This window comes from Tarenaya hassleriana, unplaced genomic scaffold, assembly GCF_000463585.1.
Source record: "Tarenaya hassleriana unplaced genomic scaffold, ASM46358v1 Cleome5, whole genome shotgun sequence".
In the NCBI taxonomy this organism is placed as follows: Eukaryota; Viridiplantae; Streptophyta; class Magnoliopsida; order Brassicales; family Cleomaceae; genus Tarenaya; species Tarenaya hassleriana.
In genome coordinates this window covers 3948516-3963334 of record NW_010967707.1, presented here as the reverse complement: position 1 = coordinate 3963334, position 14819 = coordinate 3948516, and the positions used below count along the sequence as shown (strand labels likewise).

The 14819-nt window shown below is 38.2% G+C and overlaps 3 protein-coding genes across 4 annotated transcripts; 1 reads left to right on the top strand and 2 right to left on the bottom strand.

The window, feature by feature from the left end:
- Positions 1–1088: 1088 nt before the first annotated feature.
- On the bottom strand, positions 1089–7128 carry LOC104826788 (ABC transporter G family member 22-like). Its single transcript, XM_010559667.1, has 11 exons — positions 7099–7128; positions 6386–6803; positions 4573–4643; positions 3799–4034; positions 3541–3696; positions 3287–3470; positions 2889–3197; positions 2526–2813; positions 2010–2294; positions 1815–1922; positions 1089–1713 (listed from the first exon to the last, which is right to left on the bottom strand). Exons 2-11 carry the CDS (start codon positions 6783–6785, stop codon positions 1498–1500), a joined length of 2253 nt encoding a protein of 750 aa, XP_010557969.1. The 5' UTR covers positions 6786–6803; positions 7099–7128; the 3' UTR covers positions 1089–1497.
- Positions 7129–9668: 2540 nt separating this feature from the next.
- LOC104826787 (pentatricopeptide repeat-containing protein At5g06540) lies at positions 9669–11965 on the bottom strand. 2 transcript variants are annotated; one of them, XM_019204063.1, is made up of 2 exons: positions 11364–11689; positions 9669–11160 (listed from the first exon to the last, which is right to left on the bottom strand). In XM_019204063.1, the coding sequence occupies exons 1-2, from the start codon at positions 11595–11597 to the stop codon at positions 9832–9834; spliced, it is 1563 nt and encodes a 520-aa protein (XP_019059608.1). In that variant the 5' UTR covers positions 11598–11689; the 3' UTR covers positions 9669–9831. The 2 variants fall into 2 exon arrangements, with proteins under 2 accessions (XP_019059608.1, XP_010557968.1); XM_010559666.2 differs by having other exon boundaries at positions 9669–11965.
- Positions 11966–12729: 764 nt separating this feature from the next.
- LOC104826786 lies at positions 12730–14601 on the top strand. The gene is made up of 3 exons (XM_010559664.2): positions 12730–12812; positions 13117–13254; positions 13594–14601. Exons 2-3 carry the CDS (start codon positions 13224–13226, stop codon positions 14433–14435), a joined length of 873 nt encoding a protein of 290 aa, XP_010557966.1. The 5' UTR covers positions 12730–12812; positions 13117–13223; the 3' UTR covers positions 14436–14601.
- The last annotated feature ends 218 nt before the right edge of the window (positions 14602–14819 follow it).

Below are 14819 nucleotides of genomic sequence, written 5' to 3'. Positions count from 1 at the left end.
AAATTTACTATATTCTGCTCAAAATTTATCAATTTAATTTTACAAAGTGCAAAAAATTATTTTTATTTTAAATATAATTATATTATATATATATATATATATTTTTTTTTACAGAATCAAAATCATGAATATGTTTATGTTACAGATATATTTTTAAAATATAGAAAGGTGCAAGATATTAGTAGAGAGGTGTTAGAAAATGGATCCATGTATTTAGCTTTGATTACGCATAATCAAATTAATATATAATTATTTCATCAAAAAAATAATATATAATTATAATGGAATCAAATTTAATAAGTATTTTTATTTTTATTAATAAAATTTGAATTTAAGTTGAAATCTAATAGAAATCCAATTGAATTAAACAGCTAGCTGAACGAATTCAATTCGAAAGCAGAAATGTCGACCCCTAGACCCACATTTGCCTTTGTCCCCCTTTTTTCTTTTTGAATTTATGAAAATTTAAACAAGTTTGGTGTACAAATTTCTCTAACCAATGGGGTCTTAATCTTGACGTGATTAAGCACCTAATTACTCTTTATTGCTTTGGTTTGTTCCGCATAAAAGCAATTATTATTATTATTAAATGAGATTATAAATTACAGGTGAAAATGATCTCGTGTTTAGTAGTGGTAGTAGTACAATGATTGAAGGAAATTAAAAAAAAAAACCCAGATACATCTATATTAATTAAAATGAATTTAAGAGAGGTCCAACATAATTTAATCTATTTCCGCGAAGGTTTGACCAATTCTAACCCAATTATTTTATGAATAGGGGATTTATCCAACCTTAACTAATCCCACTTTATTTATGGACTAATTATTAACCCCATGTCCATTAATTGAAGATTATATATATATATATAAAAGGTTTTAACACGTTGTGAATGTGATTCTGAGAAGCTCGGACCGAAAACACATTGTTTAATAATTCCCAATAAATAAAATGGAAATTTTTTTCTAATGAAAAAGCGAAATCAAAATCTACAATGATAGAAATGGCGATTCAAGGGTTTCGACTCACCATTTCTCTCTTATATGGATATTTTCTTTTTGGTGCCATCTATATGAAATACTGGACCGTTCCTGTAACGATTGGGATTTTACATCAACTTTCTATAATTCACCCCTTTCACAAAATCTTTTCAATCCCCATAGTTAGGAAAAAAAAACCCACGTATTATATTTCCGTAAAATATCACATATTATCCTGTAATCAAAGAAACCCAACCATCACCATGCTTAATTTCACTCTCTTTCTCTACAGATCAAAAGGATTCGGCTTCTTGTGTTCCGTCTTCCTTTGTTTACTCCGAAACGTTCGACCGGAAGAGCCGTTTCAGAGATCATGAACTCATCACACTTCACAAGCATTAATGGCGACTTTGGGACCAATCTGATGAATCTTGTCGCGAACCAGATTTCATCAATGTTTCTCTTCTGTCTGTTTGTCACTTTACTGTTTTTGTCATGTGTTTTATGTGATGAAGGGTCATGTTCCGATCTTCATCCGCCGGAGCGAGAGATAAGCAAGAAACCGGTACCCGAAGATCATGGCGACGAGCGCAGCAACCTCGGTCAACCCGTTGTCTATTCTGACGCCATTGATGGATCTGGCAAGGTCTTGGTACTGCACTTTGAGAAGAAGCTTGTAGGTGTGGTAATTGAAGGAGATGTAACGTATCCACGAGATGAAAACCGGAACTTTCTGCACTTGGAAAAAAACAACAATGGAGATCAAGAAACAGAAAGCTTCGATCTTGTATGTGAACGTCTTCACGGGTTTTACATGTCGAAACGGGAACTTGCCTTGACAAAGAATCCACCGGCGAGCATGAAGGTCATGACAGTCACTGAAGCAAGAGTCGTAGCTTTCTTTAGGTCCATCAGTGTTGCCCCGATGGCTAACCCGAGCCCCTTGTCGAAGGAAATATCGAATATTCGATATCAATATTACGGTTTTTGAACAAACTCTGCTCCCGACAAAACGTGTAATAACCGTACCTGAGCGGCGACAATGCAGAGGAAGACAGTGAGCATGCTCAAGAAGAAGGGGTCGGGGCTTAGCCTTAGACCAGCCATGAAGTAGACGACGAGGAGGAAGAGCACCGGAAGAATCATGTCAAGAGGGAGATCGCTCGTGGTTCTCGCGAGGAAGTAAGCGCTCAATCTGTACATATCCGCCGCCCTCTCCTTGCTCAGCATCGCGCGTTCTTGAGGGAACGTGAATATGGCCGTGAAGACGGGGAAAAATCCCCAAAACACCGCGATAAAGAAGAGCAAACCCGCCTGCACAGCATATAGGAGATGAGGTCGGATTATAAGACGACCAAATCGATTTCGAGCATGAAGGTCATGACATGAAAACTCGGGAAATTTCGAGTTCGGATTCAGATAATGCGAAAATTTCGAACACCCGACCGAATCGATTCATATTTATTTTGAAAAAAAATCGAACTTTCATACTTAAATTAGGGTTTGAGATCACAAATACCCGAATGTACATCCACCATTGATTACCTGGTCTTGAAGTCCTCTAGGGGTGCGAGCATCGGATTGCCACCAGAGTAACCCTAAGATAACAGCAGTGGAGATGACTTGCGTGATTCTCAACCAGCTGAAATAATCGTGCCGGCGCTCTTTGATTCCTCTGCAGAACAACATGCTGTACTGTTCCCACCAGCTCGCCCCCCATTGACGCTTCGGACACATCATCTTCGCCTTCACCTCCTCGTCCAGTGGTATGGGATCCATCAGCTTCTTCTTCTCCTCTTCCGCCACTCTCGTCTCGTATGCCTCCACCAGGTACTGTCGTATATGTTTCCATGCATCAGATTTCAATCAAACCCTAGTTTTCGATTGTGGGGAAATTAGGGTTCTTACCTCGTGAACAACAGCAGGGGATGGCTTTCCGTCTTGGGTTTCTCTTCCTGAGTTGCCCACCTGGACTTTGTCCTCTAACTCGGAAGGTATCGAGATGTCGTTGATGTTGCCGTTCGCAAGATCGAGCAAGAACTCCGCGGGGTTCATGGCGATGAGGGGTGAACATCCTATGGAAGAGAAATACACCATGGCTTCGGATGCTTTCCCAAAGTAGAGCAAGCTCCCTTTCCCCAGTAGAATCAGTTTGTCAAATCTGTGGAAGAGTCTGCTTGATGGTTGGTGTATCGTCGTGATCACGGTTTTGCCCGCCTGTATTAACAGTTCAATCGACCGCTTCTTCCTGTTAGAAACTCCGATTCTTGTTTTCAGATAACGGAAAAGATATGTCTGAAACAAACCTCTGCAATGTCATGTAGCATCTGAATGGTTCTTAGAGCAGTGGTTGAATCCAAACCAGATGTGGGTTCGTCGAGGAATAGCAATGACGGGTTTATGATGATCTCGTTTCCGATAGAGACTCTCTTCCTCTCTCCGCCGGAAACTCCGCGCACGAATGAACCTCCGATCATAGTGTCTTGGCACCTGCATCCATCCGCATTCATATTCAGAGTCACAGATTTGAAATCAGAACAGTAATTTGTATGGCTTTTACCTCTCCAAGCCCAGCTCACGAATGACTTCAAGCGCTCGTTTCTCCTTCTGCTCCCTCGTTAGAGACTTGGGAAGGCGTAAGCGGGCGGCGTAAGTCAACGTCTCTTTCACGGTGAGATGCGGGAACAGAACGTCGTCTTGTGTCACGAATCCTATCCTGCAAGGAACCCGAAAAGGAAAGACATCAATTCCCTCGTATCATGTAAGAGATCTGACACAGAAATCGAGTTAACTGCTCTGTTTTCAGCTTCTCACTGACTTGCTTTTCAAGAACTTGGAATAAGGCTTGTCATTGTAAGTGACGGATCCTCCGACACAAGGCTGAGGTAGCCGCCCTCCGAGCAGACTCAAAAGCGTGGTTTTTCCGCTCCCTGAAGGTCCCATGAGAGCAAGAACTTCGCCAGGAACAACACTTCCGTTTATCCCGTTCAATATCTCCTTCTCTTCAGAGGAAGTAATCCCTTTTATCACTACTTTGTATGTAATATCACTGAACTGAAAACAATACATCACATAAACAACACTTCAGTCTCGAAACCCATCTAACAGAAATCAGTAGAAACCGAGGAAAAGACCCTCGTTTACTATGTACATTTCGACTTATATTCTCATTCCCCTTCTTTCCCGACAATGTTTCACAAGACTAGACTCAGAGAAACCAATTAGGGCGATGATCAGCTTTTGGGGAGGAAGGGAAGTAAGATTCTTTTGGACAAGACTTGAACCTGATGAAACACAAGGGAGATCAGAGATCAGAGCCAATGTGTGAGGTTTGTTCTACGTTTTTTCGCGGAAACCGTTATAGGGTAATGTACATATATTTCTCTCCGGTCACAGCCTGTGCAAACAGAGAAGATCAGTACTGAAAAAGAGATCAATCAATCCCCACACCAAATCAAAATGGGCTCTGATCATCAGTTTGATCACTTTCACGTTGTGATTCTCATAGAAACCAAATGGATCAGACACAAGGAGAGAGAGAGAGAGATAGAGAGATAGAGAGAGAGTAATAATCTATAGTTGTGTTTGGTACCTTGAGATAGATTGGCAATGTTGGTTCTGCCTGAAACTTTGGTTGTTTGTTTCCTGCTTCAATGTCCTCGTCTGCAAAAATTCACAATAATGTACGTTTTTCGCTACATCAAATATCAATTGCAAGAGTAAATTAGTTTCACTATGAAAACATTAAAAACACGTACCATGATTTTATGTATTTCCATGTCTGTCTTAATATCCAAACTTTCAAGATTCTAAAATTTCATATCTAAAATACGATCAAATACCCATTTTTTAGGAAATATTTCGATAGGCCAAAATAGTATTACTAGACTCTAATAAATGCCATTTTCTTACTACCGGAAGAGGCAACGGCAGTAACACCATTGCTCTAATAAATATTATATGGGCCATTTTATAAATTTTGGATGTTTAAATAAGATAAAATCTATATGGAAATAATTATTTTTTAATGGATATTGTTTTAATTACATTTGTTTTTCTATATTGTAAACTAAACGATCAATTTCATGGATAGTATACACCAAACCTTTTTTATATTGCACACAAAATGCAAGAGATTGATTATCTAGGAAATATATAGGTTAATTTTACAATTCTTTTTTATAAAAACGGTTAGGTTAGTGAATACACCTAACAATATTATAGAAAATACTAAGCATGATGTAAAATTTATTTAATGTGACTTACCAAAAAAAAAATTTATTCGATGTAGTACAGTTTTAACCCCACAAGTCGGGGACCGTTTTTGGACTATAGAACCACATGCAAACACCTTAATTTGGACTTAAAACCAAAACATTTGACTATTCCTACACATTTTTGTCCAATTATGTTGACCTCTTTTATTAAATTGAAAATTATTCAAAGCCATCGAGTACTTGGAGAATCTAATACGTAAAACCCCACGTTTCCAAATAAAAATCCCATTTTTTTTTCATAACAATTAGACTAATGAAATAAAATTATTTAAAATAGTAACGTATTTAAATCGCTAAATATGAATATAAATCTAGATTAATAAATTATTTATAAAATCAAACTAATGTATTTAATTTAATTTTTTTTTGTATCGTATTGTTAATCTATCAAAAAGTAGTTTTTAAACTATATATATAATATTGAAGAGAAAATTAATTTGATCGACCCGATACCCATTAAATTCAAGTTATAGCAAGTGTGTGATTATATTTGAAAGTTGCATATATCATTATTATTACAATATTAGTGATAGGTATATATATATTTCGCCTCTCTTTTCGATTGTTGAAAAGAGAAGTTAGCGGTGTGAGTTTAACGTTGCATGGGAGAGAGAGAGAGGGAGGGACACGTGGAATAAAATTAATTGAAAAGGCAAAAACGTTTGCCCCTCTCCCTTTAATTTCTCCAACTCGCATCCTCTCTCATGCAAAAGCAACGCACACCAATCATTTTTGCCCCCACGTTGTTATCACCATTATTGGCCACCGAGTCTATCATAAATGACGAAAATGCCCTTTGTCAATCTATTTTTTTTTTCTGCCCATTTGGGTTCGTTCGGTTTTATAAAAAAAAACAAAACCGTATAATATATAACTGTATTCGAGTTGAATTCGAAATAAAATTGAATCAAAATAACTTTTTAAAACTGAAGAGAGCCTAAAAAATGAATCGAATAGAAAATTATCTATCTTTTTACTAATAAATATTTCGTTAGTTCAAAGTAATAAAAACAAATACTTTTTAAAATAAAAAAATGAAACCCAAATATAACCCCAACCCTACTCAAAATTACCAAAACACCCTTACGAGATCCACCGCACTCGCAAAAGAGAAGACTGTGTACTTACGTATCATCTCGTCGTCGCTGAAGGGTTTAGAGTCGGAGATCTCCTCCGGCGGCATGGAGAAGCCGGTGAACGAGAAAGATAGCCCTAGCGACGCGCTCGACGCTCTGCTAAGCGCCGCTCCGTTGCTCACCTCATCCGCTTCCACCCTCATGAGCTGCCCACTCCTCGCTTTTCTTATGTGACTCCCTCCGCCGCCGCCGTAGCTCCTCCCTGGAGACGCCGCAGAAAGCCGCCGGGAAGACTTCCTCGACAGTGTTCCTCCGGCGGTCAACCCGTTCGCGATGTCCATGGAGCCGTGAGACGACGACGACGACTTGAAGGCTGCGGCCAGTGACTCCAAGAGCTGGTCGGACCTCGTCCGGGCTATGGTCGAGCCCGTCGGTGGCTTCTCAGTTGACATTTTTTTTGCTTTCAGATTCTGTGTTTACGTATAGATATCAGGACTATATATAATATACACACATACATATAGCCGGAGTTTGCATTCTGTACCAAAACCCCAAGAAAATTAATCCACTACTTTTCCATGCGCATGCTTCGAAATTCTCTCTAATAATGAAGAAAAAAAAACCTTAACTCTTATTCTATTTACATAAGCATATGCATATATATATATACACACGTGTGTGTGTGTGTGTGTGTATGTGTATACGTGTGATATGCATTACGTATTTGCGTAATTGTATGATTGCTAAGGAGATGAATTACTTTACCTAGGAGAAGAGAAACCGAGAAGAAAAGTTTGACTCTCTATGTTCTAGTTCAACACCCCTTCCTTATATAGCTGATTTACGGAGGGGGCAAAGTTGTAATTCCGAAAATACCCTCAACTCCGCGAGAAATCACGATCACGCCATCGCCATTTCGCATTTTATTTATTCAATTATTTTTTTTAATGGGGTTTTAAGTATTTGTGCACTCGTACAATAGGGGATATGATTATAACATGACAAGTAATAGCGATAGTTTACGGACACTGTGTTTTCCAGCTAAAGCATTTCACTTCGATGACACTTGCAAGTGTCCTTTCATCCTGACCGTACACGTGTTCATACGTTCGTGATTCAGTATAATTCGTATTTTTAGGGTTTATACGAAAAATTCGTCCCATGGCGTTTTGTCAACCGACAAGTCCAATTCTCTCTCAATAATTCGACATGGGGTTATCCATGTTTCGTGACTTATGCATATCTATGCCTACAATTTCATACTGTCATTTCATACATATAAATATATATATATATATATATCAGTTAATTTATATAATCATTTTCGATCTATCAAATTATAAATAATATCCACTTGTACTAACCAAGCGGTAGTACACCATAAATCTGGCCATGTACTTCTTAGGTAATTAATTTATATAAATTTATATATTATCAAATATGCAAAGATCATAATAATAAAAGGTATAAATCTCTTAGGAGAGTAAACCACTCTCCTAATAATCTCTTAATGGTAGCACCAGTATTTTATAAGAAGTGTAACCAGAGTATACACATGGAAAAATATGTTTTTTTTCTCTTAAAAAAATATCTAATTACAAATTATATAATATTTTTATTTATACATATTTTCTAAATTTTATTTTCGTTTTAGTATATTTATCCTCTAAATTTTGATTGAGTCCGTCCTAACAGAAAATAACATGCAATATCCCCGTTACCTCTCGTAATCTTTGTACAAATTAATTTAATGAAATGTAAATGTGTTCGAACAATTTGATAAATAATAATATAGAAACCTTATATTATTTTCTTCAATTTGCAAACAAAAAACGTGACCATCGACACATCAATTTTGCATTCGAATACAAACTCTATAACATTGAAGTGTATTAATTAATGAGATTAGCACTGATTAAAGTCAGACATTTTTTTTTTTTGCGAAAATAAAATTGTGAGGCCTTTTTACAAAAATAAAATTGTGAGGCCTTGGTTCAATCTCACGTTACGTACGAATCAGGGCATTACGTAAAAGTGGTTTTTGGAGCTTTCTCTTTAGAAAATTAATTTTAGTACCAAAACAAATAAAAGTTTCTTCCTTCTTATTTTTCTCGGTTATTTTTAAATAGCATTTTTTATTATTTTTGTCGTTATATTTATATTATGTACACTGATATCTCTATATCGAGCATATTATTATTTCACCGTATTCATCATCTCTTTTGTCATTTTCATCGAAACTATCCTCTTGTATTTAAACCCGATGGTGGAATTGACATTTTTATTCAAACTCCACTAAGACAGCGTAAAAATATCCTAATTTCGATTTTTTAACAAGAAAAGCATCATTACTAATAATGCATTTGCATTACGTCCCTCGTTTTTATTTTAAATAATAATAAATCTCTTTAACTCTCTAAAATTTCTAAAGTATCGAATTAAAATTTTAATTATCTATAAATTTAAACAAAATAATGCAACAAAAAACTTTAAATTAAGTATTATTTTTATTAAATTGTGAAATATATACAATTTAAATGAATTTAATTTTATTTAAAATGGTTTTTAAAAATACATTATAATATTAGTGTATAATAACAATATTGGTTTTGCAATTTATAAGAATTAAACCTTCATTTTTTTACAATAAAAAGGGGGCGGTGCCGTCTCCTAAAGGAGAGGAAGACACGTGACTGAGACGTGACTACGAGCGCTCACTCTTCAGTCTTCTCGTCCGTTGGTCCCACCCTGTTTTTTTACATTTAATAAATCCTTAAAAATAAAAAAAAACAAATATTTTGATATTTTAAATAAAATTACATTATCTGCAAAGAGCATTCATTTAATTTAATTAATTATTAACCCATTAAATATAACCAAAATAATAAGAGAGAAGGGACAACGTACGTTCCAACAACCGAACCGGCCACTTGAGCAACATCGCTGCTGGTGGTAGTCTCTGACTCATCTTCCCACCTTGTATCTGCCACGTGTACACTTCTATCGTGTTGTAGGCCCTCCACGTGGACTTTCAGATTCTCCACACACGTGTACGTACGTATATGCATAATACCGCAACATACACTTGTTCATATTATATTATTTGCATAATGCATATAGATAAGATTGATGGAAAATGTATGTACACTTCAGAGTGTATCTAAAAGACTCGAGAATGTGTGTTTGCATATTCAAATACGTATATATACGTTCATGTATGTATACATTCGTGTATATATATAGCTTTCTCCTTGGAGTTGGGGTTTAAGACAACTTGTAAACTGGATGGTCAGTGAGTTCAGCCGTTGGTACGGCAGCTGCCCTTACAAACTGGATGCGAATATTTCGGTTTAATTTATTTTCATATTCATTTTTTTTTAAAAATTTAGATATATTTATTCAGTTTTTACATTAACGAATCAAAACAACAAGAGAGAAACCCTAAATGTTTCTGGAACCATTTGCTAAGGGGCTGTGATCGTAATCTATCAGAGAATTTCACCAGTAATCTCCGCAGGAGCAGATCCCATTCCTAAAACGATGGAATCTGTTCCGATCTCTGACGATGAACTCTCGACCGTAAACCTTCGAGATCAGTTTCGTAGCCGTGTGGCAGTCCTCGCATACCCGCAAGTTCTTTACTATCCGTATCGCGGCATCGGGTCCGGTCTTCATGATACCGTACGCAATGGCGAGTTTCTCGCTGTGCATGTGAAGAACGCTTTCCTTCTCCTCCTCGTCTATGTCGAAAAACGCATCATCCGTATTTCCTTTGTACCCTACCGGTCTGATCTTTCGCAGAATCTCTTCCCACTCCCTCTTGATGTCCTCCATTTCCGGATGCATATCGTCTCCCATGGAGAACTTGTTTATCTTCCCGTCAATCTCGATTAAGCTCCACCCGGGCGGTTTCTTAACTCGCTTCTCCTTCATCGTCTCCCGCAAATTCTCGACATTTTCCCACTTCTTCGCCCGTGCATATATATTCGATAGCAGAACGTAGTAGCCACTGTGCTCTGGCTTCAGCTCTATCAACATGTTTCCCACTCTCTCCGCAACTTCTGCATTCTGATGAATTCGGCATGCACCAAGCAAGGCTCCTAAGATCGGGGCATTAGGTTTCACCGGCATTTCGAGGATAAAGTTCTCGGCCTCGACTAATCTCCCAGCTCGGCTCAACATATCGACGATGCAACCATAATGCTCGAGCCTGGGCTCGATCCCGTGATCCCGTTTCATGCTTTCGTATATCTCCAAACCTCTGTCAACTAATCCCCCATGGCTACAAGCTGACAGAACAGCCGTGAACGTGATATCCCTCGGAGTAAACCCGAGTCTAACCATTTCAGAGAAGTAATGAATTGCCTCATTGCCATGTCCATACATTGCAAGCCCTGAGATGATAGATGTCCAGCTCAAGCTGTCTTTCTCGGGCAATTCCTCGAAAACCCTAATCGCTTTCTCTATGTTCCCGCACCTCGCATACATATCCACAAGAGCTGTCCCGAGAATTACATTTACAGTCAGGTTGTTCTTCACCACATAATCATGAGCTTTCTCTCCGAGCTCAAGCCCACCCAGATGAGCACATGAGGAAATCACACTCACCATTACTGTCTCATTGGCCTGAATCCCTTTCCTTTTCATGGATTCGAACAATTCAATGGCTTTGACGAAGCAGTTGTTCTTCACATACCCATTAATCATCACACTCCAAGTAACCAAATTCCTCTCGGGCATTTCATCGAACATCTTCCGGGCAGTGTCAATGTCCCCGCGCTTGCAGTACCCAGCCACCATGGAGGTCCAAGAGACCACGTCACGAAACTGCATTTGCTTGAAAATCCTATCAGCAGAAGAAACCGATCCACAATTAACGTACATATGAACAAGCGAATTCTCAACATAAACATCATTCTCGAATCCGAATTGAACAACATGAGCATGGATTTGCCCTCCCAATCTCACAGAACCCAACTCAGCACACGCCTTAACCAGAAACGGAAACGTGATGTTATCAGAACAAATACCAGATTCCAACATCTGCGTATAGAAGCCGAAAACCCTAGACGGGTCTTCGCCAGAGGAGAAGCCGCGGATGAGTGCGTTGAAGATGAAAATATTAGGGTGTCGAATCTGGGTGAACACCCTGTACGCGTAATCCAGCAAGTCAGAGCTTTTGAGAGTGGAGTCGACGCATAGAGCAAGGAGACGACTGGAGACGAAAACGTCGGAGATGAGGCGGGTACGGATGAGGAAGCCATGGATGATCTTGAGGTGAGAGAAGGAAGAGCATGCCTGGAGCAAGGCGAGCTTCGGGTGCTTCAGGCGAAGCGTGTTGAGGACAAGACTACTGCTGATGCTCATTTGTCTGAGAGCTAACCACGCTCCGACGCATGAAACATCTCATGTACTTCTACAACTGTTTCAACGCCCAAATGACGCACGGATCGAATGTTGTCACACAAAAAACGAAGAGAAACCCAGACTGAACTTGGTTCAAATCATTCAAACTGGTTCGATCTCTCAACACTCAACAGATTTTTTTTTTCGTCGAAGTGAATTCATCAAATGATCAGGTAGTGTTCATGGAGAGGTTGAAGGGTGTGAAGATCCGGAATCTTTCGCCAGCGAGTGAATGTAAATGATATGGGCTTCTTTTGATGACCCGAACCCAATGTCATATAGTCTAACCGAATCATATAAACACCATTTATCAAAATCAAATTAAAAACAATATAAAAAACCGATTTTTTTTTTTTTTTAAAATAAATATTTTTATTAATATAAACGGACCTAAGAAGGTATAAAAACGAACCAAATTGGATATAAAGAAAAAAATGTTACTCTTTTCGTTTTTTTTAAAAATTGTCGTTTTTTAGATTTTTTTATTATTAGATAGATACCGTTTTAGATTTTTTTTTAATGAACTTTTAATAAATTTTCCAATTTTTTCTATATTTTTTTAAAATTGTAATAAAATCAAAATTTATTTAGAAACCAGTATAATTTTTGCAAAGCAAAATAACCGAATCCAGCGGTATGATGAATAGATCTCGAAATGGAGCTCATCCATTGGCGAGTCTTTGAATGTTTTTGTACATTACGCCACATAGGATTCCTCCCTCTCCTTATCAAGTGAAATCACAGTTAGTTTATAAAGTGAAGTCACCTAGACAAAGGGAAATATTACTCAAATAACCCACTTGGGTCGCAACAATTTCAGTGTACACCATCGAAAAAAAAAAAAATTTTACGACCTTATTACGACTAATATATAACTAATATACAACTTATTACGACTAATAAACTACTCTTATTTTAGTTATATATTAGTTATATATTAGTCGTAATAAGATCGCAAATTTTTTTTTTTTTCGGTGGTGTACCTTGCTGCGAGCCAAGTGTGTTATTAGGGTTAAAACCCCTAGACAAAGTTCATCCCGCCATCATCACTCCTCCAAGAAACGCGCAGGAAGGTCTCCTTCTTCCCATCCCTTTAATCGCTTCTCACTCGATCCAATTTCAGATTTCGGGCTTCGATATTTATTTTCAGATTCTTCGATTTCTCCATTTGTTCTGAAGAGAATTGGCGATTCTAGGGTTTTTGCGTTGGTTCTTGAAGCTTCGATTATCCGTTTAGTGGGTTAAATTTTGGAAGATTTCATTTGGTTTCGTATCTTGTGTGCTTGCTACGGTCCGCTTACTTTTTTTTTCGGTCTCGTGCTAAGTTTTTTTGAACCTTTGTTTAGTTGACTAAGGAAATGCTTGATGTTGGAACAGTACAAGTTTGGGATTGAATACGAGATTCGTGTTATCTGGTGATCGGATTAGAGGAAAGAAGTTTTCTTTTCTGAAAATCGCAGAATACGAGCTTTAATGGGTCTGTCATGGAAATCAAATGCTGCTTTCGTGATGAAGGTTAGAGGAATATGATTTATGGAACTTGAGATGAACTGTTCTAGGGTTTGTGGGAAATCCTTACTCTGTGGTTTGATGATATTGAAATCGAGTTCATGTATAAACGTGGAAAACCCGCTTCATTGTTGTGCCTGTTTCCTTAACGATCGAGCAAATATGTATAGGTTTTTGCCTGCTAAGTGATTCCTAGTCTGGAGATTACTGAAACTGTCTCTGTAACTTTGGATTCAATTTGGCTGCTGTGTTCTGCCTCGTGATTAGGGAAATTTCGGTATATGTTTATCCGACCACGAGACAAAACATGAGAGAGTTGATTCATCTTCTCCTTGATGTATCTAGGTTCCAATTCCATGGCGAAACAAAAGCCAAAGCAGTTGGCTGCCAGGCCTCCGAGTAAAACTGCCTCCCGGAGCAGCGGGTTGGGTATTTCCAAGCTAAATTTTGAAGCAGATCTCTGTGGAGAAGACAGTTGGGTCATGGTTAGAAAGCAGAGAGTTATCATCTGGTTGCCTTCTCTTTCCGTACCTGAGAATCGCATCCTGCAAAAGCCCGCATCTACACAGTCTAAAGCTGAACTTGGAAACATAACAGACACACCTCAAATGTCTACTATCAACATGGTGGTTGAGACACAACAGCAGTCTCATCCTGAGACCTGCCATGATGTTTCTTCAGCAGACAAATCTGAGAAACTTAACGGTCTTGATCCTACGAGTTCTTCTCAACCAATCAACGGAGCTCCAAGTCATCCACAACAAGAGCACAGGACACAATCAGCGAGCCCACATAGAGTTGGTACCCTGAATCTGCACAAGATTCACCGGTTATCCGCACGCGGATTCAAACCAGTTACGTGGCCGAGAGCGATGTGTCTGTCCAGCCTTCACGAGGGCAACGACAACGCGTTGCTAAAGCAGAGGCTGAGAGCGAAAACCCTGGAGAGGAAGATCGAGAAAGTGGGTGGGTTGGATGAATGGCTTGCCTCGATAGGGCTGGGGGAAAAGCTTGAGAGGATCTTCAGGGGAAAGAGACTTACCAAGTTTCAGGTGGCGAATTTGACAATGGAGAAGCTTAAGCAAATGGGTGCATCAGCAGTTGGGCCGAGAAGGAAGCTGATACATGCTATACGCTGCGTGTATCACCCATATTGCCTCAATCCTTCTTGGAAATGCTACACTTGAAGTGCTTTCAGACCAGTTTTTGTTCCTTTTTCTAAATGTAGAACATAGATTTTGGTTTGGAATGTAAATTTGTGATGCAAACAGGTTTCGGATTAGTTTTTGTTTCATGCTTTGTTGAACACTTGTTTTTTTTTTTGTTAACACAGGCGAAAGATGAATTGCACTAGTTGCATTTCTGAACGAGCAAATCGAGCAAGAACACTGCAGAATCTGGATTTTTGAAAAAGATATTTTGATCAAAGTGTTTTTTACAAATAGTTTTCATCAAATAATTTTAAAAAATAATTTTAAAATTTTATCATTAATAAATCTCAATAATTAACGATCAATAAGGCCGCTTTCAGGGGCAATAAATTACCTTAGCAAAAGCATCCCAAGATAATG

What these genes read in the sequence shown, in the direction of transcription:
- LOC104826788 (XM_010559667.1), bottom strand. Translation starts at nt 6,785, where the DNA reads ATGTCAACTGAGAAGCCACCGACGGGCTCGACCATAGCCCGGACGAGG. An exon ending in CGTGAGCTGGGCTTGGAGAG is followed by an intron (nt 3,471 to 3,540) that starts GTAAAAGCCATA and finishes GGATGGATGCAG; the next exon opens with GTGCCAAGACACTATGATCG. An exon ending in CCGGTGGATTCTTTGTCAAG is followed by an intron (nt 1,714 to 1,814) that starts GCAAGTTCCCGT and finishes TTCCAAGTGCAG; the next exon opens with AAAGTTCCGGTTTTCATCTC.
- LOC104826787 (XM_010559666.2), bottom strand. Translation starts at nt 11,700, where the DNA reads ATGAGCATCAGCAGTAGTCTTGTCCTCAACACGCTTCGCCTGAAGCAC.
- LOC104826786 (XM_010559664.2), top strand. Translation starts at nt 13,224, where the DNA reads ATGGAAATCAAATGCTGCTTTCGTGATGAAG. An exon ending in ATGCTGCTTTCGTGATGAAG is followed by an intron (nt 13,255 to 13,593) that starts GTTAGAGGAATA and finishes TGATGTATCTAG; the next exon opens with GTTCCAATTCCATGGCGAAA.